Source organism: Labeo rohita, chromosome 16, assembly GCF_022985175.1.
Source record: "Labeo rohita strain BAU-BD-2019 chromosome 16, IGBB_LRoh.1.0, whole genome shotgun sequence".
In the NCBI taxonomy this organism is placed as follows: Eukaryota; Metazoa; Chordata; class Actinopteri; order Cypriniformes; family Cyprinidae; genus Labeo; species Labeo rohita.
This window is the reverse complement of record NC_066884.1, coordinates 1,921,039-1,945,940: the sequence shown is the minus strand read 5'-3', so window position 1 is coordinate 1,945,940 and position 24,902 is coordinate 1,921,039. Positions and strand designations below refer to the sequence as shown.

Here is a 24,902-nt window from a genome sequence, read left to right as displayed (position 1 = left end):
TACGAAGCACTACGGCGAAAGCGTAACTGTTGAATATTAATTACTTCATTCGTACGTCACGCTCGGGGGCCTTCCAATAGCAAACGGCAGCTCATGAATATTAAACAGAATACATTTGCGACTCGGCGCGTTTACTGCGGAAACTGAAATGTGAAAGCACTTTTTCATACTTAACCCTGTAACTGTCACCCCCATTTTTTAAAATAGGCTTGAAAGTGCACTATCCGAATTTAATTTGTTGTAATTCATCAACACTTTGGAATACAGATCTAAGGTTGGTCTCTTTTTAAAGAAGACAGTCAGCAGATTATGCCAGATGTGGATTTTTTTTTTTTAAATAAAATATTAATAAGTTACAGAAGTTTAAATTTACTAAAAAGAAAATGCACTGTACCATTTTTATTATATTTTATATAAAATACATATTTTACATAACAGGTTTTACCTTAAATTTGATATCAAATTGAAGCCTTATGTCTAAATAAGTTATGTTCCAAATTTGAAGTTGATATGAAAAAAATCGAGGTTCCTGTAAAAGTTTGATTAGGGCGTTATACCACAAACAGCCACCGGGTGCCATACAAACAGAATTTTTTAAAATGCATTTTTCTGTCAGAAACGTCTAAATTTCTGTCAATTTTACTTCTATCACAAAATAACCACCAAATAGGGCTGTCAACGATTAATCGCGATTAATCGCATACAAAATAAAAGTTTAAGTTTGCCTAATATATGTGTGTGTACTGTGTATAATTATTATGTATATATAAATACAAACACATTCATGTATATATTTAAGAAATATTTTCAAGCATATATATTATAATTTTTATAATTTTATATTATATATAAATAAAATTATTTTGTATATTAATAACATATTTCTCATATATATACACATTAATTTGTGTGTATTTATATATACATAATAATTACACACAGTACACACACATATATATTAGGCAAACTTAACCTATTTATTTTGTATGCGATTAATCGCGATTAATCGTTGACAGCCCTACCACCAAATATGAAATCCTGAGACTCAGACCTTTCCAATGACATGTTTTTTGTCAAGATTATAAAAAGTCTGGATTCTAAAAGACCATAATGCATTTTGTAATTTGACACTTGACACTTGATTTTACAGATTCTACAGTATCATTTCCATGGTAACACAATGTCGGATTTCAAAGTGGTTTTCATAGGATGATTCTTGGGCTTCTAAGCTTTCAAATGATATATAATTTGTGATAATCACTAAAATATTTGATAGAGAAAAAGGACAACGAAAAAAAGAGCACCAAGCATCCCACAGGTGGGACGGTGACAGTTAAAGGGTTAATTTGAAAATTACATAATTTTTTATTAATGCGCATGTACACAACAACAAAACGATGCAGAGAAATGTGAAAACATTTAAGAGGAAACTCAATGAAAGTGAAATTAAAACTTCTAAAATGTGTAAACCACTGTGTGACTGTAATTTGATACGGAAAGTTCAAACAATGTGAATACAATTAAAGAACATGGAATTTCTCAGCGGTGGAAGATTTTAACTGTTACCTAGTTACCACTAGGACATGCAAAGTCAAATGCAAATGAGAGCTCTCTATGAATGCATGTGAGAGTTCAGCACATTTCAGGAGTTTTACACTGCAGGCGAATATGCATGCATTTTCATATCTTAATTTAATGCATTAAATTCTTTTAGCTGTGCATTTAATAAATGCATGAGCACTATGCATTTAATAAATGAGCAACTACTTATTTTAGTGCAACTTTGTTCTCTTTTCTTTCTTAATACATTTTAAATAAATTTGCATTTTTTTTCGTATGCATCTGTTATATTTTTTAAAAAATCCTTTTTGTGCAAAACAGACTCAATGACCACTGTGTATGAAATGCGTTACAAAAACAAACTTGCCTTTTATCACATCACTATGAAGTGAACATTGTGAACTGTAAATATTTTTTGTCATGTCACTCTTGCATTAAGCAATGACTTTAGATCTTTATAATATAACATTATATTTTTTCTCACAGCAGGCGAATATGCAGAACATTTTCATATTTTAATATAATGCATTAAATACTAAACTCACTTTTTTAGTTTTCTTTTGGCTGCACATTTAATAAATGCATGAGAACTGTGCTTCATACTGCTTACTTTAATGTTAAATATTTTTTCTGTGCATTTAATAAATGAGCAACTGATTATTTTAGTGCAACTTTTTTCTCTTTTCTTTCTTAATACATTTTAAATAAATTTGCATTTATTTTTTTTCGTATGCATCTGTTATATTTTTAATCCTTTTATACAAAACAGCCTGAATTACCATTGTGTATGAAATGTGTTACAAAAACAAACTTGCCTTGTATCACAGCATCACAATGAGGTGAACATTGTGAATTGTAAATCATTTTTGCCACATCATTCCTGCATTGAGCAATGACTAGATCTTTATTTCCATCCTGTTCATTTTCTTTCTGTTTGATTTTAAAGGCATTTTGCTTTTACTTACGCACACTAAGCAGTTGTGTCACTTTGTTTGGCTGCGTGTAAAATGACTCCTGAAACAAAACCATTTGAGAACCACAAAGATATTTGGACAAAGGGTTTTAGAGATGTAAAATGCTACTTCCTAAAGTTCATAAGATAAAAAAAGAGAAGCAAACCTACACATTAATGTGAGTTTAAGGTAAAGCACTAGTGCAGATCAAAACTGCAGTCAGAAAAAACAACAAAAAAAAAAAAACGTTTTAACAACCATATGAAAAAAGGAAATCAGACACAGAGCTTTTATTTAAAAACAAGCACGTGATGCGGTGAATCTGTACAAGCTTACAGTCCTTTAGAACAGCACATAATTACAGCGTGTCACATCAGCTGTTGGCGGTGGATCCGGGTTCTGGAGACTGCAGGAACTCATACGGGTCCTGAACCATCTCTGTCTGATCACCAAGATGAGGTGAACTTCCTGATCACAGAGAACAAACAAATTAAGTTAATATCAGAATATTAAGATTTCTTTTAACCCTTAAAAGCCTACTGTATCATATTTGATATGCAGAGGCCTCTAAATGATCAAAACTTTGCTGTTGCGCATAATTAACTCCATGCCTTCTGTAGTCTGACTGATGTTTTAGACTTTTTAATATCACCATAAAAATAAATAAATAATTTAACTGCAAGCAGCGATTACTGGGGTTCAAGCACTTATGCAAAAAGACATTATGTAGCAAGCCTTTTTTGCAAATACAGGTAATTTACCATAGAAATATTATGTTCTGTAACGTTTATGATTGCTATAGCGCTACCTGTGGTCCGATCTCCTTAAAACTTTGCATGCTTGTTTAGAATCACCTGTCGCACGTGCTCAGCAGGTTTCGTGAAGTTTTGAGTTTTCCTTTAGGCTGTATAGGATTTGGGGTAAATTCGGACAGGCCCCTTTTTCTAAACAACTTTTTGATAATTATTGAGCTAGAGAGTCCAGCGAATCGTACTGCAGTGGGTTTTTTGTAATTGAGCAGAAAACCTAGGACTAGTTCGCAAAAGTAGGTTTTTTACATAACAATCGTTTAACAAACGATTTGCTTGACAGCAGTGGTTCTAGAGGCAAAGTTGTCTGGAATGAGGAGTTCTATTGTATGATACAAATATCGCTTACGCCCTTGAAAAATGCGATATTGACCCCCCTAAGTGGCCAATTTATTTCCAATCTCTCTCAGACCTTTGGGGCTGTGAGTTGAACAGGCCCACCAAGTTTCGTTCCACCAAGTTTCGAAACACACAGTTGTTTACGCCTTTGAAAAGTGCAATATAGCCCCCCCCAGTGGCCAATTTCTTTCACATTACTCTCAGACCCTTGGGGCCATGAGTTGAACAGGCCCACCAAGTTTCATTCCAATCAGCCTCCGTTAGCCAAGTCTCATAGGTGCCCAAAATTCATCTGCCAATGGTGGCTATTTATACGCAAATATCCCTATAGACACTTGTGGCACTTTGGACCAAGACTGCACAGCAATTTTCATGTTGCTAGGACAAACGGTTGCGTATGTAAAGCCATTTTTATGTTTTTTCCCTTTTATAGTGCCACCAAGTGGCCAAGCTCTGCCATTTTTGTTCTGCGACCTTAGATTGAACTCATACATAAGTGTTCTGAGTTTGGTAAAGATATTTCATTCCGTTCAGGAGTTATAGGCATTCTACTAAAAGTAGAATCCTAGCAACATGAAAATTGCTGTGCAGTCTTGGTCCAAAGTGCCACAAGTGTCTATAGGGATATTTGCGTATAAATAGCCACCATTGGCAGATGAATTTTGGGCACCTATCAGACTTGGCTAACGGAGGCTGATTGGAATGAAACTTGGTGGGCCTGTTCAACTCATGGCCCCAAGGGTCTGAGAGAAATGTGAAAGAAATTGGCCACTGGGGGGGCTATATTGCACTTTTCAAAGGCGTAAACAACTGTGTGTTTCGAAACTTGGTGGAACGAAACTTGGTGGGCCTGTTCAACTCACAGTCAATATCGCATTTTTCAAGGGCGTAAGCGATATTTGTATCATACAATAGAACTCCTCATTCCAGACAACTTTGCCTCTAGAACCACTGCTGTCAAGCAAATCGTTTGTTAAACGATTGTTATGTAAAAAACCTACTTTTGCGAACTAGTCCTAGGTTTTCTGCTCAATTACAAAAAACCCACTGCAGTACGATTCGCTGGACTCTCTAGCTCAATAATTTTTTGAACATTTTGGCGTCCCTTTGCGACGGTGAGTCGAAATTTAGCCTTTTTTTTTTTATAATTATTGATATTCACTCTTCAGAGATTCTTTCTGCACTGGTTTGGTTCCGACCGGGTGAAAAACCTAGGACTAGTTTGTAAAAGTAGGTTTTTTTACATCTTCTCAATCATTTAACAAATGACTTCGTTGACGGGGTGGTTCTAGAGGCAAGTTGTCTGAAATGAGGAGTACTATCGTATGATGCGAATACTGCATGTATGTGCGAAAAACGAGCAACACAGTTGTTTACGCCTTTTGAAAGTGCGATATTGCCCCCCCCCCCAGTGGCTAATTTCTTTCACATTTCTCTCAGACCTTTGGGGCCGTGAGTTGAACAGGCCCACCAAGTTTCATTCCAATCGGCCTCCGTTATCCATGTCTAATAGGTGCCCAAAATTCATCTGCCAATGGTGGCCATTTACTTTGAGATACGCAAATATCCCTATAGACACTTGTGGCATTTTGGACCAAGACTGTGCACAGCAATTTTCATGTTGATAGGACAAATGGTAGCGTGCATAAAGCCATTTTTATGTTTTTTCCCTTTTATAGTGCCACCAAGTGGCCAAGCTCTGCCATTTTGTCCTGTGACCTCAGATTGAACTCATACATAAGTGGTCTGAGTTTGGGAAAGATATTATAGGCATTTTACTAAAAGTGGGCCCATCCCTTTCAAAGTTTTGGCGTCCCTTTGCGACGGCGAGTCGAAAGTTAGACTTTTTTTTGACAATTATTGATATTCGCTCTCCAGAGATTTTTCTGCACGGGTTTGGTTCCAGCCAGGTGAAAAACCTAGGACTAGTTTGCAAAAGTAGGTTTTGCAAAGAATCCAAAATACCAGAAACGCCATAAGACACTTGAGTCTGCGACTGACGGTTTAGGAGTTACGAGCAATTCCGTACTTTTGCCTCCGTCAGGCCGATTAGGAGCTTTGGTGATATTGTCCGCGGTGTGAGTACTACCATCCCTACAAATTTTTTGGTCTGCACGATCAGATTTACATGGAGATCACTGATCAGTGACCATTTTAGCAATTACAATAGGGTTTCAATGCTAAGCACTTGAACCCCTAAAAATAATGCCTGTGATGCATAAATTCTAAATATGACTCTACCTAAATGGTGCTGATCCCTCTCTGAAGCGTTTGACAGGGACGAGAGATTGGAGGACGGTCGGGATCCGACCCTGTCCACCGCTGCATCCTGGAACTCCTGCAGGAGTTTGGCTGCATCGTCAAAGTGCTGATGACCGTCTTCATGCTCCGGCTCTTTCTTCACACATTTACCTACAGATCAGAAAACACCACTGATCAACTAGTGCATCAGTAAACCAAATGCAAACAGAGACCTACACAACTGGGAGGTTTTGATGTGTGATATATGACTCACCTAATGTGTTGAGCACATCTAGAGACATGTTTGGGTAGCTCTTCATGGACATGAAATCCAGAACTGAACCCGCTTCTATGCCACTTCCATCTGTTCCCTAAGTAAACACAGAGAAAATGTCATTATATGCCACTTTAAAAGGTTTGAAACTTATATAACGAAAGATATATAATTCTTACCGGCATGTCACATAAACTAGATTTAGTGTCATCAACTGGCATGTTCCTCTTCTGAAATACAAAAAACATTTATTATATATTTATTTATAGTTCAACAGTTTGGGGTCTGTATGATGTTTTTAATGTTTTTGAAATGTCTCTTCTGGGCGGGACAAAAGCTGTATTTATTTGATCAAAAATATAATAAAATTGTGAAATATTTTTACACTTAAAAAAATAGTTTTCAATGTGAATTTATGTTAAAACATAATTTATTTCTGTGATCAAAGCTGAATTTTCAGCATCATTACTCCAGTCTTCAGTGTCACATGATCCTTCAGAAATGATTCTAATATGCTGATTTGCTGCTCAACAAACATTTCTGATTATTATCAATGTTGAAATCAGTTGTGCTGCCCAATATTTTTGTGGAAGCGGTGATACATTTTATTTTTCAGGACTCACAGATCAATAGAAAGTTCAAAAGAACAGCATTTATTTGAAAGAGAAATCTTTTGTCACATTATAACTCTTTACTGTCACTTTTGATCAATTTAATGCATCCTTTCTGAATAAAAATAAGACATTTTTGTTGATTTTTCATACCTGTCGGATTTGGACGACTGCTTTCGAATGATCACCAGCCGTCATTTTATCCAGCAAATCATCTACAAGTCTTCTGGTAAAAGTCCCACAACCCTTGACAAACTCCTGCAGACTGAAGAACACACACAGAAATCCCCATTAAACAACAAAGTCAAACAAGCTGCAACACATTTATATGAGACGTAGGTTTGGTCTCAACACCTGAGAGCGCACTGGACCCCGGTCTCGTCTCCATAAGCGGAATACAGCATGTCCATCTCCTCCGGAAGCAGGTCAGGATAAACGGAGTTGTTCTGAAGAGTCTGAGTGTTGTACGCGCTGCTCAAGAACGTCACTGAAACAAAACAAGAGGACAAATTCTTTAACAATTTCTTCGCGATGACAGACGCATGCAAAAAAGACCAAAGATTCTGGTTGTGATTCTGATTTTACTTCGGGATTTAATCATTTGGAGATGTGATTCACGACCCTAAAAATAATATTAATGTTTGAAAATGTTACCTTTGTGTCTCCTGTCGTCTTTAAATCCCAGTGACGTCAATCCAGGTATGAGCTTGTTTGCCAAAGAGCTCAAATCTACAGGATGAGTCTCTTCCTCTGTGAACGATAATCAATATACTCTTTAGATATATGATGTTATTGCTCTGAATAAACTTCCTGCAACAAAGTCAGCAACCTTTCTGACATCAAGTGGCATTTTAACCCTATAAAGGCTTTCATATTTATCATATTTTATTTATTTGAAATCATGTTCAAATATAATCATCTAGCTTTTGAGGAACGTTTATTTGTTCACCTCTCAATCATCATTGGATTGCACTGCATTATATGTTTTGATCATTTAAATACCATTTTACTAAGACATATTATTGTAAATATAGAGTGACAACTGATATTTATATCATTTTATGTAACTATCTGTTTTACTGTTATAAAGATCTCACTGATTTAAATTGCAAGCGTCAAAATTTCATCTTTTTTTTCCATATAAACATAATCTGCACCAAATCTGTGCTCAGTTTTTTTCTAAATAAAACACAGCTATTTTTTCCTTTGTATTCTCACTATATCATAAAATATTAGCCATAAAAGCCTTATGGATCAAATATGATACTTAACAAAAAACATGCAAAAATATTTTGTCTAAAGATTCATTAAAGTGTTTCAACTTTACAAGGTTAATTTTCATAATCACTGTGCAGACCTGTAAACTTTAAAATTGTAATTTGCATGGCAAATTACCACCTTATTATTTACTAGTTCAGCAATTTTCATACACACACACACGTGGGTCAAATACGTTAAGATGTCCACATCAAAAGAAATTTACAAAAGTGATTTTATGTCCATAGAAAGCACATTAAATGTAAGTAAAGTGTCTACTTTTAAGGTTTCAATACGTTTTTGGAGAATAAAATGTCAAAATTTGGTTGAAATAATGTTACACTGTCATTCACTGTAACACAATATTTATGTAAAAATCCAAACAACATGCTTATTCTGACTTGTACATATTATAATATATAAAAGAATAAGAGAGCACATTACATTTTATTGTGTTTTAAATGAGTAAAAAATTCTTACTGACAAATGGGCAAATGTAAAAAATGTAGAATTACAACTAATTAGTATTTGGGGTGAAAGTAATTAGTCTTTTAATATGTCATAAACTGATTTTTGTTGAAAAAATTGTTATACTGAATGACATTTTAGTGGGTGTCTTCTGTAAATTAGGGAAAATGTATAATATCTATTTTTTTTGCTCAAAAACTAAAACAAAAAACAAAAATGCAATTAATTAAATAGAAAACTTTTACATTTTTTTTTTTGGAAAAACAACAATTTAAAGCAGTATTACACAGTACTGTTTTTATGCTTAAACCCTTTTTCATCTTTGACCCATATATATAAAGTTGTGTGAGTGATGTTCATACCTTCTGTTTCAGGATCTTGATTCACGACAGTGTAGATGAGGGAACCTTCAGAGTCCTTTTTAAGGTAGCCAATCTATATGCAAAATAAAACAAATGCTCTGGTTAGGGATAATAAACTCCGGTAGTATTGCAATAAACATTGTTTATACTATCAGTCTACCACAACCACAACTGATGTGGTTGAGGAAAAACATATGTGACCCTGGACCACAAAACCAGTCTTAAGTAGCATGGGTGTATTTGTAGCAATAGGCAAAAATACATTGTATGGGTCAAAATGATTATTATGCCAAAAATCATTAGGATATTAAGTAAAGATCATGTTTTGTGAAGATGTTTTGTAAATTTCCTACCGTAAATATTTCAAAACTTAATTTTTGATTAGTACTATGCATTGCCAAGACCTTCATCTGGACAACTTTAAAGGTAATTTTCTCAATATTTTGATTTTTTTTTTTTTTTGCATTCTCAGATTTCATATTTTCAAATTGTTGTATCTCGGCCAAATATTGTCTTATCATAACAACCCATACATCACTGGAAAGCTTATTTATTCAAATGATTTCAAAAACTTGACCCTTGGTTTTGCGGATTGCTTATTTAATATTTAATTTAAATTGATTAGATGGAACTGAGAATACTAACTTATTTGAAGCTGAAAGCATTAGGGAATTATCTAAAATATTTACTTTAATCCTCAATTTGACCAACACCCAATTTTAATCCTGAAAATAAATAGTAATAATATATATATATATACACTACCGTTCAAAAGTTTGGGGTCAGTAAGACTTGTAATAGTCTTTAAAGAAGTCTCTTATGCTCATCAAGGCTGCATTTATTTGATTAAAAATATAGAAAAAAAACAGTAATATTGCAAAATGTTTTTACAATATAAAATAATGTTTTTTATTTTAACATACTTTAAAATAGAATTTATTCCTGTGATGAAAAGCTGAATTTTTATCAGCTGTTACTCCAGTCTTAAGTGTCACATGATCCTTCAGAAATCATTCTAATATGCGGATTTATTATTAGAATGATCAATGTTGGATAATATCAACAGTTGTGCTGCCAAATATTTTTTGGAAACTGTGATTTCTTTTTTTTCAGGATTCTTTCATGAATAACAAGTTTAAAAAGTACAGTGTTTATTCAAAATATAAATATTTTATAACAATGTAAATTATTTATTATTAATTTTTAATAAACTTTTAATTATTAACTTAATACATCCTTGGTGAATAAAAGTATTAATTTCTTAAAAAAAAAAAAAAAGAAACAATAAAAATGTACTGACCCCAAACTTTTGAACGGTAGTGTATATATATATATATATATATATATATATATATAATATTGCATTATACATTTTCATATTTAATAGAATTTTACATCAATGTTAAACATTTTGTTAAATACTCCAGGCTTTGCAATCACAATTTTAAAGTTCCATGATATTTTTGCAAATGTGAATCCTGAAAAACTCAGATGTTTTTGCTTCCATTTATGAGCAAAAGACACTCTTTAGAACATTTTACAAACCATGTTGACTTTTATCCTGATTATATCATTTGCAATAAAAAAATATTGTAAAAATAATTAAAATAAAGCACAAAAATAAGGAGCGTTTTAGTGGTTTTTGATGTTAATTTAAGTCAAGCTCATTTTGAACATCAAAATATGTGAGTCACATCAACCCATAACAGAAAGACCCATAAACACAACAGGAGTCCACAACTTCTCATATATGATATTTTTAGTATCTGACAAGCTACAATAGATGTTTTCTTCTTGTACATGTCTCTTCTGCTGTTTTTTTTTTTTTTGCTGAATTGCATGACTTGCAGCTCGAGTCACACAGAGATTTACAACACGTGTAAAACATTGTGAATGTAAGAAACTTGGCTGCACCTTAGAGTTTGGCATGAAACGGTTGATTCGATCCCGTGCTTCATCCGCCGCATGCTCCACCAGCGCCAATACGTGCTCCTCCGCCGTGCTGTCCGTCAAACTGCAGGCGTTGCCCTCCAGCTCGTACAGATCACTAGACGAGCAACACATCTGCTCAATCGCACACTCAGAAACATGAGAAACATTCAGACCTGCTGCAGATCATCGCTTTACCTGATGATGGGCTCTTTGACAGGCTGCTTTTTGGATTTTTTGGGGTACTCTGTGTGGATCGGCAGGATCTCCGTCACCGGTTCCTCAGGTGTAATGTCGTCATCTCCCAAAATGGCAGCCTGCTGAGAGAAATCCATGTCCTGCATAAAAGACATGCTGCGCTTCAAAGCTAACAGCCGCTCCTGTGAACAGAGCACAAATAGAGCAACACAGCACCCATTTACTCCTCCTGCGGGAGGTCTTAGGTTTGCCATGAAGATGGGAGACGCGGGACGTCCAACACGGGATGGATTGAAATAAAGAAACAGACTGGATGGTGGAAATGCTCGTCTTTGAATCCACAGGGCACTTGAGAAAAATTGATCATCACACAGTAACTGCTCGATGCAATGCTTGCATCTCACTAATGTAATAAAATTATTTTTGTCCTATCTAATACTAAAAATGAACAGTTTTAGGATTTTGGAAAAAAAAAGAAAAAAGAAAATTACAAAAAAAAAAAAAAAAAAAAAAAAAAAAAAATCAAGAATATTTAAGATTCTGAATTTGAAATATTATCTTAAATTATATATGTATATATGTAATTTATATAATACAATATAAAGACTTTAGATGCAAAAATCTGTAAGTCTGAGCCTAATAAAATGCTCATTTAAAAGAAAAAAAAAAAAAAACTCAGACGGACTTGGAGGTTTTTGCATCTGAAGACTTCATATACTATATTATATTATATTATATTAATGTGCATATATAAAATAATGAATTTTTGCAATATTATATTATATTATATTATATTAATAGTCATTTCCATCACTTTTTAAAAATTGTATTAATTTTTTACATTTTTAAATATATATTTTTTTTATTTTATTAATTTTGTTTATGAAATTTCCAGGCTTTGCAATTACAAATGCTCCTTGGAATATTCTGAAATCATATTAACTGTTGTCCTGGTCATTAAATTTGTAATGAAAAATGTTGGATTTAATTTGAAAAGCATTTTTGTTAGGTATATAGTTTTTTCCTATATTTTGAATGAGATTTTATTTTTATATTTTCTGTTTAAACTTTAATTTTAGTAAAAGTTTTAGTAATTTTGCTGTGCATTTGTCATTGTTATTATTCATTTATTGATTTTTTTTTTTTTATTTAGTTTTAGTTATTTTATTACTTAAAAGTCAAACTAGATGAAATTAAGAAATGTTGCATTGGCAGCTAGCTGAAATATAATACATTTATTAAAGTTATTGCTTATTTTATTTCAATTAACAAAACATTTTTTAAGCTTTTGGACCCCACTGCATATAAATAACACTAATATTTACCCAAGTATTCAGATTATTATAACCACACGCATCCAAATTGAATGGGAATGATGGCACGAATGAGCTGGAGGATGAACAGCAAAGGCAAAAAATAACCAAAACCAAACTGGATTAAAAATGTTACTTTGCTCATCATTTTGAATCCCGTGTGGAGAAGTTTCTTAGCAGCTTTGTAGTAAACCGTCTCCGGTCGGTTATAAACCATGGCGTTGTCACACATCAGCTTGAAGTCTGCCTGGAGATTCACACATCAGACAGAAAACAGTTACATTTTTATAGTCATTTCAGTGATGCCTAAAATGTGTTAGTAGTTCACAAAAAATGTGAAAATGAAGATAAAAGAGCAGGACACTTGCATACCTTGAATTCTGTGATTGTTTTGTATTCGTTTGCACCGATTTTGTCCTTCATTGTGCTGAAGTCCATGGGATGTTTGATTATCATGGAGTATCCTGGCGCAATGGCGTCTGTCACTGGGAAGGCGAAGAATCCGTGTGGATCTTTCCTGTTGAGACAGAAAGATCGTCCTTATATAATGCAGATAAGAGGAAAGTCTAGAATTACAATGCTGTCTGTTTTTACAGGATCTCACCTCTGAAGCAAACGCAAGAAATGCTCCAAGAGCTGCTGGCGAGGAGTGGCTTCGTTTTCTAGAAAAAGCCAAAAGGACAAACAATAAGAAAAATCACCTGAAAGTCATTTCTAACATTTTTATACAGATATGCATGCAGTTGTACCTTGTTGAGTTCGACAGGCTCGTACGGGCCGATCCGCCTGCTGCTCCACTTCTACTTTCACTCCAGGATGAAATTCATCTGCTTCTGATTCCGATTCAAATTTGTCCCGCTTCCTCTTCTTCTCCTCTAGAACCACCTGAGACAGAACGTTCCTTTAGTAACAGCACTCAACTAACTAACTAACCTCTGGATCGTCATCACAAAGGCTTTCGCTGGCTTTACCTCCACGGGTTTCGGCAGGGTGAACGGCTCCACTGGTGCACTGGCAGCGTTTTCTGATTGCTCTCTTTCACGCTTTTTCTTTTTCTCTTCCTGGATCAAATACATACAGCATTTGTAAGATGAACAGTAACTATATTTTTTAATTTTCAAAAAAAAAAAAAAATAAATAAAATAAATAGGGTTAGATTTGTGCCTGTGTAATCAGTGTTATTTTAGTATCACTTAGACACTATTAAAACTATCTTTTTAAATTTTGAATTATTTTTCATTTTTGCATTTTTATTTTCATTTGTTTAAGTTTTAGTAGTTTTGTTGTGTTTTATCATTGTTATTTTTGTGTCTATATAGCTTTTTATTCATTTTTATTTCAGTTTTATTTATTTTAGTATATTAAGCTAAACTAAAAAATGATAATGTTGCTTGGCAACTAGCTGAAATTTAAAGAAATGTTTTTATATTTCAATTTTATTTCAGTTAATGTTTTTTTTTAATATTTTGAATCATTTTTAATTTTTGCATTTTCCATTTTCATTTTGTTAAAGGTTTATTAATTTTGTTGTGTTTTATCATTGTTAGCAGTTTTTTTGTAATAAAATGTGTCTTCATAGATTTTTATTACTCTTTTTTAGTTTTATTTATTTTAGTATATTAAGCTAAACTAAATGAAAATCATAATGTTGCTTGGCAACTAGCTGAAATTTAAAGAAATGTACTTATATTTCAATTTTATTTCAGTTAACTTTTTTTTTTTTTTTTATTATTTTTAATTACTGCATTTTTCATTTTCATTTTAATTTGTTAAAGTTTTAGTAATTTTGTTGTGTTTTATCATTTTTAGTAGCTTTTTTTTTAAATAAAATGTGTCTATATAGCTTTTTATTAATTTTTATTTCAGTTTTATTTATTTTAGTATATTAAGCTACACTAAATGAAAATAATAACGTTGCGTGGCAACTAGCTGAAATAAAAAAAATATATATTTCAGTTAATGTTGACGATTATTTAAAATAACAAAAACGCTTTTATGGCTCTAGTTTTAGTTAACTACTACATTCCTGGTGGAATCAGTGATATTTTTGTTGCATTAAATTTTATTAATAGTTAGAATTTGCTTTTAATTTTACATTTGCAGTATAATTTTTGTTAACGTTTTAGTAATTTTGCTCTGTGCTTTTGTCATTTTTTTAAATATGTGTATATAATTTTTATTATTTTTTATTTCAGCTTTACGTTGCATTATGTTGCATATCTAACTCAGCAATTAACATCCAGTTATCATTGAAATAAGTTACTTTGCATTTTGAAACTGTTTTTGAGTCAAAATCACTCAACTTTTGGCAGTGTGATCAAATAATGAAGCAAGAAAAAGGCTGAAATATAATTTCTGGTTTACTAATCTTTTTTCACTGTGGGATACAGTATTTCATGCAGCCTTGTATACTGCACATTTTGGCAGAACTTTTAGCTTATCCAATATGATGTTGAACATTTTCATACTGTGTAGTCATTCATGTCTAAATATGAGTGTTTAAGAGTCTTTTCACTCACCTTCCTCCTTCTCCTCTCCTCATCATCTACGTATTTCTCCTTCTCCGATTTCTTCTTCTTCTTCTTTTTCTTCTCTTTGTGCCGCTCCCACTCGTGGTCAGAACGGTCATCATAGTAACTGGAGTCGTGTCCGGAGCCGGAGAGCTCGGTCACTTCACTGCCGCCCACCTTGAGCACCAGCTTCAGGGGTTTATCCAGAGGTTTGTCCTCGTAGTCTGAAAAACACCACACAGAGACATCAAGAGTCAGTTTGAAGGCTTTTTCATACATGAACAGACTTAATGACATTTCTTCTGTTTTGACTTCTCATTTACCTCTAGTAATAGATTACAAGAAGCATCATGAGATCAAACCCAACATCTAGTGTAAATACAACAAAATATCCCCTGACAGTCCTGTTAAACTAACTACAGCAATAAAAAAACAAAAAACAAAAACAAATAAAGACAGGAGTGAGACAGTGCTCCATTCAGACACATTATAAATATAGTCATTATCAATTATAAAATCATTTAGACCAGGGGTTTTAAAATGGGGTCTGGAGACAGGGTAACAAATGTATATTAATATTAAACCACATAAATAAACAATGAGATCAAATAAATTAAACAATATTAAACAATAATACAACAATAAATAATAAAATACATAAAAAAGTAGCAGCAAGGTATTTAAATAAATAAATAAATAATATTAATTTAAATTAAGCTAAAAATAGTAAATAGTAAATACTAGTAAAATAAACATTTTAGTAAAATAAATAAATCTAATGAACCATTCCAATTAATTAATTTAAATAAATAAATCAAATAAAAAAATAAGACTAAAAATAAATAAATGAAAAATATTAAAATAAAACAAATTTTAGTAAAATACCAGACAAACAAACAAACAAATAAATAATATTAATTTAAATTAAGCTAAAATACTAAATAGTAAATAATAGTAAATAAACATTTTAGTAAAATAAATAAATCAAATAAGTCATTCCAATTAATTAATTTAAATAAATAAATCAAATTAAAATAAGACTAAAAATAAATAAATGAAAAATATTAAAATAAAACATTTTAGTAAAATACCAGACAAACAAACAAACAAACAAACAAATAAACAAATAAATAATATAAATTTAAATTAAGCTAAAATAGTAAATAGTAAATAATAGTAAATAAACATTTTAGTAAAATAAATAAATCAAATAAGTCATTCCAATTAATTAATTTAAATAAATAAATCAAATAAAAAAATAAGACTAAAAATAAATAAATGAAAAATATTAAAATAAAACAAATTTTAGTAAAATACCAGACAAACAAACAAACAAACAAATAAATAATATTAATTTAAATTAAGCTAAAATAGTAAATAGTAAATAATAGTAAATAAACATTTTAGTAAAATAAATAAATCAAATAAGTCATTCCAATTAATTAATTTAAATAAATAAATCAAATAAAAAATAAGACTAAAAATAAATAAATGAAAAATATTAAAGTAAAACATTTTAGTGAAATATCAGACAAACAAATAAATAAATAATATTAATTTAAATTAAGCTAAAATACTAAATAGTAAATAATAGTGAATAAACATTTTAGTAAAATAAATAAATCAAATAAGTCATTCCAATTAATTAATTTAAATAAATAAATCAAATAAAAAATAAGACTAAAAATAAATAATTGAAAAATATTAAAGTAAAACATTTTAGTAAAATATCAGACAAACAAATAAATAAATAAAATTAATTTAAATTAAGCTAAAATACTAAATAGTAAATAATAGTAAATAAAAATTTTAGTAAAATAAATAAATCAAATAAGTCATTCCAATTAATTAAATTAAATAAATCAAATAAAAATAAGACTAAAAATAAATAAATGAAAAATATTAAAGTAAAACATTTTAGTAAAATACCAGACAAACAAACAAATAAATAAATAATAGAAATCGATTTAAATAAATAAATGATGCATCTAACAGTTCAGTACAGAAGAGTAGAATTCAACGAAATTATGTAATGCAATAAAAACTAAATATTTTCCAAATAACATTTTAAACAACATATAAACATTTATAATCTTAAAACACAATATAATTTGGGTCTTCAAACAAGAAAATACATAGCTGTCTTTAAGTATTAGGACGGAGGTCCTTAGAATCTAATTAAGATTCTCTATAATTTAGACAACGCCATGATACACCATGTCTTTATTCACTAATTGGAAAAATACACAGACTTGCAGAACTTAGAATGAATCAAAGCGATTTTCACGCATATGTAACATTTTACCTCCTTCAACCGCTCTCCACTCGGGTCTGTGTTTCTTGTGCTTCTTCCCCATTTTTGTCTTTATTTAAGTGGTAAAATCCGGTTTAATCTAGCAGAATTCGCGTACGTCTTACTGCCGCTCTTCGGTACAACAACAACATTAGCCGCTACGATTAACTTCCGGTTTCAGGCGGTGTCGATTCCGGGGCAGGCTGACGTCACCGTTAGCGCGGGTAGTTCGAGTTTGTCGCTGTTGTGAGGTGAGTGTGTTTCATTCCACTGCGCTTTCTGCATTTAGTTTATCTTTTAACTAACCTGACAGTTAACACAATATACATGAGTAGACATAAGAAATCAGAAAGCGGTTCTTCCGCTCGTTGTTTGATTCGCGAACCTGAGTGATGTTTACAATAATGAAGGCTGCGTTTCAAAACTTACTGAGCTCCCTAGTTAAACAGCACGTTTGTGCGTTCACATTAAGAATACTAACACATGAAGTGCCACACTGTTATTGTTACTTGCTAAGTGGTTGCTGGTTAATTAGCTTTTTGCGTAATTTGCTAGTTTCTGAGTGATTGCCAAAGGCATCGTTTATAAATCTGGTTTGTTTACATGTGTCACATTCGAACTTGACGTCATTTTTGGCGTTGTGTAGATTGTTTTTCGTTGTTTGACTGTGTGTTCTGTGTTTTTCAGTCAACAGCAGTTTCAGTAATGGACATTTCTGAGCATCACATGAATGATGTTGGCATCATCCACCCTGATGTGCACATAGAAGTTCATGTCAAATCTTACAGGTAATTAAGTTGTCTTGAGAAAGTCAACTTACTGATCTACTACTTAAGAATATTCTTCTTCTTCTTCTTCTGAGCCAAATTTCGGTATCTGTCTCCTCCTAGAGATTTCAAGCTAGAACCACCAAACTCAGTCCAGACCTTCAGACTGGTCTGACTCGGTGTGCTGTATCTTTTCAGACTGATCCGCCTTACAGTTTTCGTAAACCAGACTATCAAAACCACCACAAATCCCATAGACTTACATTGACGGAATGTTCAAATGAGCAACACTCCCAGAATCCCTTGAGGCTCAATCAAGCTTCCCTTCTATGTACTATTTCTAATCCATTTACACTCATTTAAGCTTCACTCTAATATTTCTAATATTTCTAATCTATCGAGCTATCTAACTCATGCTAGCTATGTGCTAGTAGCATGCTAATCGTGCTAACAACATGCTAACAACTTGGTAATCATGCTAGCAATGTGCTAGTAACGTGCTAATCATATTGGAGACATGTTAACAACATGCTAGTAACATGTTAATCATGCTAGCAACATGTTAGTAACATGCTAATCATGTTAACAACGTGCTAGTAACATGGTAATCATACTAGCTACATGCTAGTACTTTGTTAATCACGCTACCAGAATGCTAATCATGTTAGAAACATGCTAGCAACATGCTAGTAACATGCTAATCATGCTACCAACATACTAGTAACTTGTTAATCATGCTAATAACGTGGTAGTAACATGTTAATAATGCTAACAACATGCTAGCAACTTGTTAATCATGCTAACAACATGCTAGCAACTTGCTAATAACATGCTAATCATGCTAGCTACATGCTAGTAACATGTAAATCATGCTGCAAATCATAGCATGCTAATCGTGCTAACAACATGTTAACAACTTGGTAATCATGCTAGCAATGTGCTAGTAACGTGCTAATCATACTGGAGACATGTTAACAACATGCTAGTAACATGTTAATCATGTTAGCAACATGTTAGTAACATGCTAATCATGTTAACAACGTGTTAGTAACATGGTAATCATACTAGCTACATGCTAGTACTTTGTTAATCTTGCTACCAGAATGCTAATCATGTTAGAAACATGCTAGAAACATGCTAGTAACATGCTAATCATGCTACCAACCTACTAGTAACTTGCTAATCATGCTAATAACGTGGTAGTAACATGTTAATCATGCTAACAACATGCTAGCAACGAGTTAATCATGCTAACAACATGCTAGCAACTTGCTAATAACATGCTAATCATGCTAGCTACATGCTAGTAACATGCTAATCATGCTAGTAACATGTTAATCATGTTAGAACATGCTAGTAACATGCTAATCATGCTAACGACATGCTAGCAACTTGATAATCATGCTAGCAACATGCTAGTAACATGCTAATCATGTTAACAACATGCTAGGAACATGCTAATCATACTAGCTACATGCTAGTACTTTGCTAATCATGCTACCAGAATGCTAATCATGTTAGAACCATGCTAGCAACATGCTAGTAACATGCTAATCATGTTAACAACATGCTAGGAACATGCTAATCATACTAGCTACATGCTAGTACTTCGCTAATCATGCTACCAACATGCTAATCATGTTAACAACATGCTAGGAACATGCTAGGAACATGCTAATCATGCTACCAACATACTAGAAACTTGCTAATCATGCTAATAACGTGGTAGTAACATGTTAATCATGCAAACAACATTCTAGTAACTTAGAAATCATGCTAGCAAGGTGTTAGCTACATGCTAATCATACTAGAAACATGCTAACAACATGTTAGTAACATGCTAATCATGCTAACAACATGTTAGTAACTTAGTAATCATGCTAGCAATGTGCTAGTTATGGGCTAATCATACTAGAAACATGGCAGCAATGTGCTAGTAATATGCTAATCATGCTAACAACATGCTAGTAAATTGGTATTCATGCTAACAGCATGCTAATCATGTTAGAAACATGCTAACAACATGTTAGTAACATGCAAATTATGTTAGAAACATGCTAACAACATGCTAGTAACTTGCTAATCATGCTAACAACATTCTAGTAACTTGCAAATAATGCAACATGATAATCATGCTAACAACATGATAATCATGCTAACAACTTTATAATCAGCCTATAAAAATACAAGCAACAAGCTAATCATGCTAAAACATGTTAACAACATGTTAAATCATGTAAGCAATGTGTTAAATCATGCTAGCTGCTTTCATACTTTTACAACTGCTTCAAACTTTCTGTCTAGGCTTTCTCAGGCCAACTTAAAGTTTGTTCTCAAGGTTTACTCATCTAGTTTATGATTTATTCTATTCATTTATTCTTTGAGATGATTAGTCACTGATTTGGTTTTGCAGATCTTTTTTAACAGAATGCAAAACGCTATGAACAATTTATAAAAAGCTACATGATTACATAAGTAGTGCATGCATATCCAAAATCTGGTGTCCAAGAATGTTAAAATTAGTCCTATATAGTGTCACATGATCGTTCAGAGATCATTCTAATAGAAGTTAATACAATTTTATTCAGCAAGGACACATTAATTTAATCAAAAGTGACAGTAGGTACATTAACAATGTTACAAAAGATTCCTATTTCAAATAAATGCAGTTCTTTTGAACTTTCTATTCATCAAAGCATCCTGAAAAATAAAATATATAGCAGTTTCCACAAAAATATTGGACAGCACCACTGTTTTCAACATTGATAATATTCGGAAATGTTTCTTGAGCAGCAAATCAGCATATTAGAATGATTTCTGGAGGATCATGTGACACTGAAGACTGGAGTAATGATGCTGAAAATTCAGATTTGATCACAAGTATAAATTACATTTGATCATATATTCACATAAAAAACAGTTGTTTTATTTTGTAATAATATTTCATATTTTTACTAATTTTTTTTAATCAAATCAAGGCAGCCTTGGTGAGCAGAAGAGACATTAATGTTTCAAAACATTCTAAAATTTTCATTATTCCAATCTTTAGACTCCCAGTGTATATTAAATGCTCTGAATTTGTGTTTGCAGCACAGCCAACAAGTCTGAAGTGAGGACGCATGTGTTGTCACTGCTGGATCGACACAGCACCATTTTAGGCACCTACAGGTGGACGGAGTTTGATGATGAATTTCTAACCAAAAATGTGGAGTCAGTCACTGTAGCAGATTTAACTGGCCCAAAAGTAATTACAGTTTTTTTTTGGTCTTCTATGTACATTCTGTTTTATATAATATATACTGGGTGTGCTAATTCTCTTATATCCCACAGCTTGTGGATCTGAAGGTTCACAACCTTTGTATTCATATTTTCTCTCTGAATGATGATTGTCCGAGCATGCTTGCTCTGGAAGAGGAGGAGGAGCTTTCTGCTGCCAATCATTGGCTCCTCCCAGCAGGTGATTATGCATGACACGCATTTAATGCAAATCAGATTCACAAATTTTTTTAATGGAATCATTCACTTAGAAATTAAGATTCTGTGGTTATTTTATTATTCCAAACCTGTATGCTGTTTTTCTGTCTGCAATATAATGCAAAAGGATTTTAAACACTTTGAATATGGTGCATGGCCTGCTGTTATTTATTTATATATTTTATTTATTTTGAGCTTTTTTGAAATAGCAGCTTAAACTTTCTACCTAGGATGTAATAAAATACAGAAATAAAATTGTAATGATAATAAGATTTGGAATGACATGGGGGCATAAAATATTTAAAATATTTATTTATTTATTTATTTTGCATTAACTGCTCATTTAAAAATCATTCATTGAGTTAATGCATTTTGTGTCAGGGTTATAGTTAACTAAAACTTTTCTGTTTATAAAAGACATTTTATTTAGGCTAGTTGCAAGGCAACATTTCTGATTTTATTTTGATGTTCTAAAACTAAAACTGAAATAAAAATTAATAAATCTCTCTCTCTCTCTCTCTCTCTCTATATATATATATATATAAACAAACAAAACTACTAAAAATGTAAAAAAAAAAAAAAAAAAAAAACACAGAACTAAATTAATAAACCTTTAAATAAAATTAAAGAAATAAAAATTAAAAAATATAAAAATAAAAACATTTTAAGGGACTGTAATATTTCTACTCAAATGTATTTGTATTTATAATACAAATGTAACTTTAGTCTTAAATATTGTATTTAGTTTCTATTTAAATTTTAATAACTCAAGTATGAGTTTAAAGGCATTAAAAACCAAAAAACCATATACAGTATGTTGTTCCAGAGAGCTGCATATTCTACACTCATCTTTAAGACTATAACATCATTTTCTTTATCTTCCAGCTGAGTTTCATGGCATTTGGGAAAGCTTGATTTATGAGGAAGGCATCAAAACACAAGTAAGACAAGTGGATCATGTGACACTGAAGACTGGAGTAATGATGCTGAAAATTCAGCTTTGCTCAAAGAAATAAATTGCACTTTAACATATATTCACATAGAAAACAGCTATTTTAAATTGTAATAATATTTCACAATTTGTACTGTATTTTTGATCAAATGCAGCCTTGGTAAGCAAAATATTTCTTTAAAAGCAGTATTACAAACCTGAGACGTTTCTACCATTGCATTGTCATACTCCCATCCCTACCTGTTGGCGTCCCATAACATGAACTTTGTCTACTCTTTGGTCTCCAGCTCTTGGATTACGTTTCGACAACAATTTTCTTCTCTGACAGAAACGTAGACAGCAATTTGATTGCCTGGAATCGTGTCGTGTTACTTCACGGTAAGACAATAAAAGCTTGTTTGAAAGCTCAGCAGTTTCCGTGCCATGTTTATACAGTTGCCATATCTGTCATAACCCCTCAGGGCCGCCTGGCACAGGGAAGACGTCTCTGTGTAAAGGACTTGCCCAGAAACTCTCCATCAGACTGTCTGGCAGGTGTGACACCTTCATAAAATCAGAAACGCAGCTGCTGAACATCCTGTGTCTGTTTACCATTGTTTATGCGTTTCCACCCTAAACAGGTACGTGCACAGCCAGTTCGTGGAGATCAACAGCCACAGTCTCTTCTCCAAGTGGTTTTCAGAGGTACAGCTGGATCCGTCAGGTCTGAAATGCTTTCTCAGATCTGTGTCTGAAACCTCATTAACATCTGACTGTTTTTACAGAGTGGAAAACTCGTCACAAAGATGTTTCAGAAGATTCAAGAGCTCATTGATGATAAAGACGCCTTGGTGTTCGTCCTGATAGATGAGGTTTCCTCTTAATGTTCTTTTGAAAATCACTCATGTCTTTTATTTTGTTGCATTTGACTTACACTTGCTCAACATAACCACTTAAATCAGTCTAAGGTGGGTTGTTGTCCAAGTCTGGTCTAGTTTAATGGTTTTGGAGGGGTTTTGGGCACATAACAGCTGCTTAGACTGGTCTACCAAAACCAGCTAAGACAATCAGACCATTATGGACTGATTTATAAAAGCTATAAACCACGAGAACCCTTGCTTTACAGTGATATTACCACATGAAGCAATCCATAGCCTCAGTAACCATGATAAAACACTGGTAATAACATCATAAATGATAATTTGATTATAATTGAATCTGAATGATAATCAGTCTTAATGGTTGTTTATTCCAGTACAATATTTCCAAAACATATCTGGCATTTTGATAGTTGTGATATTCATTGTTTTTTTCACACTTTAATGTGTCTTTAGGAAGCTATTAGTTATAAAAAAAAATAGTTTAAGCTGATTTCATATGTAAAATAATTTGAAAAAACATTGAAACTCTGGGTATTTAGTGCAACTCTTCTCAAATGTTATTTATAAATATGCAAATACAACATTTTGTTAAATAAGCACTAATTTGTGCACACATTTACATTTTCTTGTCAGTAATTATGCAATATTTCACCACTATAAATATTAAAATATTAAATATTAAAATAAGTTAAAAAAAAAAGAATAATTCTCAAATACTTAATAAATGGGTGTGTGTATATATATATATATATATATATATATATATATATATATATATATATATATATATATATATATATATATATATATATATATAATATATATTTCAAAAATGTTCAAAATTGTTTAATATGTTTTTTTTTTTTTTTTTTTTTTTTTAATTGACAACGCAATTCAACACACAAATATGTGGTATTTGGCCATTTAAATACTGTAATAACATTATTTACACTTAATTTAATTTAATACAAAAAAAATACAATACAATACAAAAAATTGGAATTTATGTGAGGATAACAAAAGAATGTCTGGGCCAGCGTTGCATTTTTTTTTTTTCTACGCTTAGAAAAATTAAATTTTAAATGTCAAATTTGTGTTCAAGAATTCAGTGCATGTGAGCCTTTTCCCATTACTAGACATATAAAATAAATAAAAAAAGAATAATTCTCAAAAACAGTTATATTTCAACCAGTAAGGATCTAGTCATTATTTTTTTGGTATTTGGCCATTTAAATACTGTAATAAAATTAATTACACTTTAACATTAATTTAATTTTAAAAAATTAATAATTTATGTGAGAACAACAGAAGAAAGTCCAGCAAATTCTCAAATTTATGTACATTCAAAAATTACTAAAATAAATAAAAAAATAATATTCCTCAACTACTTACTTTGTAAATAAATAAATATGTCCCAAAAGTGTTTAAAATGCATTTTTTTGTCCCAAAATCTGTTATTGCAATACATTTCAGTGCGCCTGCTGCTGTTTTACCCCTGTTTAGAGAAAGTTAGGTATTTAATCATTGTAACAAAGCATTTTGCTCAGCTGTTTCTGAGGGTTAATGATGTGTGTTTTTAGGTGGAGAGTCTCACAGCCGCACGGAGCGCCTCTCAAGCGGGAACTGAACCGTCCGACGCTATTAGGGTGGTCAATTCAGTGCTGACCCAGCTCGACCAGATCAAACGGTCAGTTTCTCTTCATGTGTTCTGCACCGCTGTCTTTCATCTACA

At 32.1% G+C, this 24,902-nt stretch overlaps 2 protein-coding genes across 5 annotated transcripts in view; one reads left to right on the top strand and one right to left on the bottom strand.

Moving 5' to 3' along the window:
- Window positions 1-2,788: 2,788 nt before the first annotated feature.
- On the bottom strand, window positions 2,789-17,274 carry brd9 (bromodomain containing 9). 3 transcript variants are annotated; one of them, XM_051131846.1, is made up of 17 exons: window positions 17,130-17,274; window positions 14,834-15,048; window positions 13,286-13,375; window positions 13,064-13,199; window positions 12,919-12,976; window positions 12,687-12,831; window positions 12,451-12,561; window positions 11,002-11,183; window positions 10,789-10,921; window positions 8,875-8,947; window positions 7,442-7,537; window positions 7,142-7,274; window positions 6,941-7,052; window positions 6,356-6,406; window positions 6,177-6,273; window positions 5,903-6,073; window positions 2,789-2,981 (listed from the first exon to the last, which is right to left on the bottom strand). In XM_051131846.1, exons 1-17 carry the CDS (start codon window positions 17,179-17,181, stop codon window positions 2,887-2,889), a joined length of 1,950 nt encoding a protein of 649 aa, XP_050987803.1. In that variant the 5' UTR covers window positions 17,182-17,274; the 3' UTR covers window positions 2,789-2,886. The 3 variants fall into 3 exon arrangements, with proteins under 3 accessions (XP_050987803.1, XP_050987804.1, XP_050987805.1); XM_051131847.1 differs by having other exon boundaries at window positions 11,002-11,123; XM_051131848.1 differs by having other exon boundaries at window positions 11,002-11,120.
- Window positions 17,275-17,278: 4 nt separating this feature from the next.
- Window positions 17,279-24,902, top strand: part of trip13 (thyroid hormone receptor interactor 13) — an 11,422-nt gene continuing 3,798 nt past the window's right edge. Inside the window, exons 1-10 of one of the 2 annotated variants that reach the window (XM_051131849.1) lie at window positions 17,279-17,368; window positions 17,805-17,905; window positions 20,975-21,128; window positions 21,215-21,341; window positions 22,244-22,299; window positions 22,598-22,688; window positions 22,772-22,844; window positions 22,931-22,994; window positions 23,075-23,161; window positions 24,751-24,857. In XM_051131849.1, the coding sequence (XP_050987806.1) occupies window positions 17,823-17,905; window positions 20,975-21,128; window positions 21,215-21,341; window positions 22,244-22,299; window positions 22,598-22,688; window positions 22,772-22,844; window positions 22,931-22,994; window positions 23,075-23,161; window positions 24,751-24,857 (842 nt within the window). In that variant the 5' untranslated portion in view covers window positions 17,279-17,368; window positions 17,805-17,822. Of the gene's footprint in view, window positions 17,369-17,621; window positions 17,711-17,804; window positions 17,906-20,974; window positions 21,129-21,214; window positions 21,342-22,243; window positions 22,300-22,597; window positions 22,689-22,771; window positions 22,845-22,930; window positions 22,995-23,074; window positions 23,162-24,750; window positions 24,858-24,902 lie in introns of those variants that run through there. The other variant, XM_051131850.1, reaches the window with a different exon arrangement.

Bases quoted from the DNA above. Each gene is read 5' to 3' on its own strand.
- brd9 (XM_051131846.1), bottom strand. From the start codon at position 17,181: ATGGGGAAGAAGCACAAGAAACACAGACCCGAGTGGAGAGCGGTTGAA. The intron at 13,200-13,285 runs GTAAAGCCAGCG...GTTCTGTCTCAG, and splicing joins CCCTGCCGAAACCCGTGGAG to GTGGTTCTAGAGGAGAAGAA. The intron at 7,053-7,141 runs GTGTTGAGACCA...TGTGTTCTTCAG, and splicing joins GGGGTCCAGTGCGCTCTCAG to TCTGCAGGAGTTTGTCAAGG.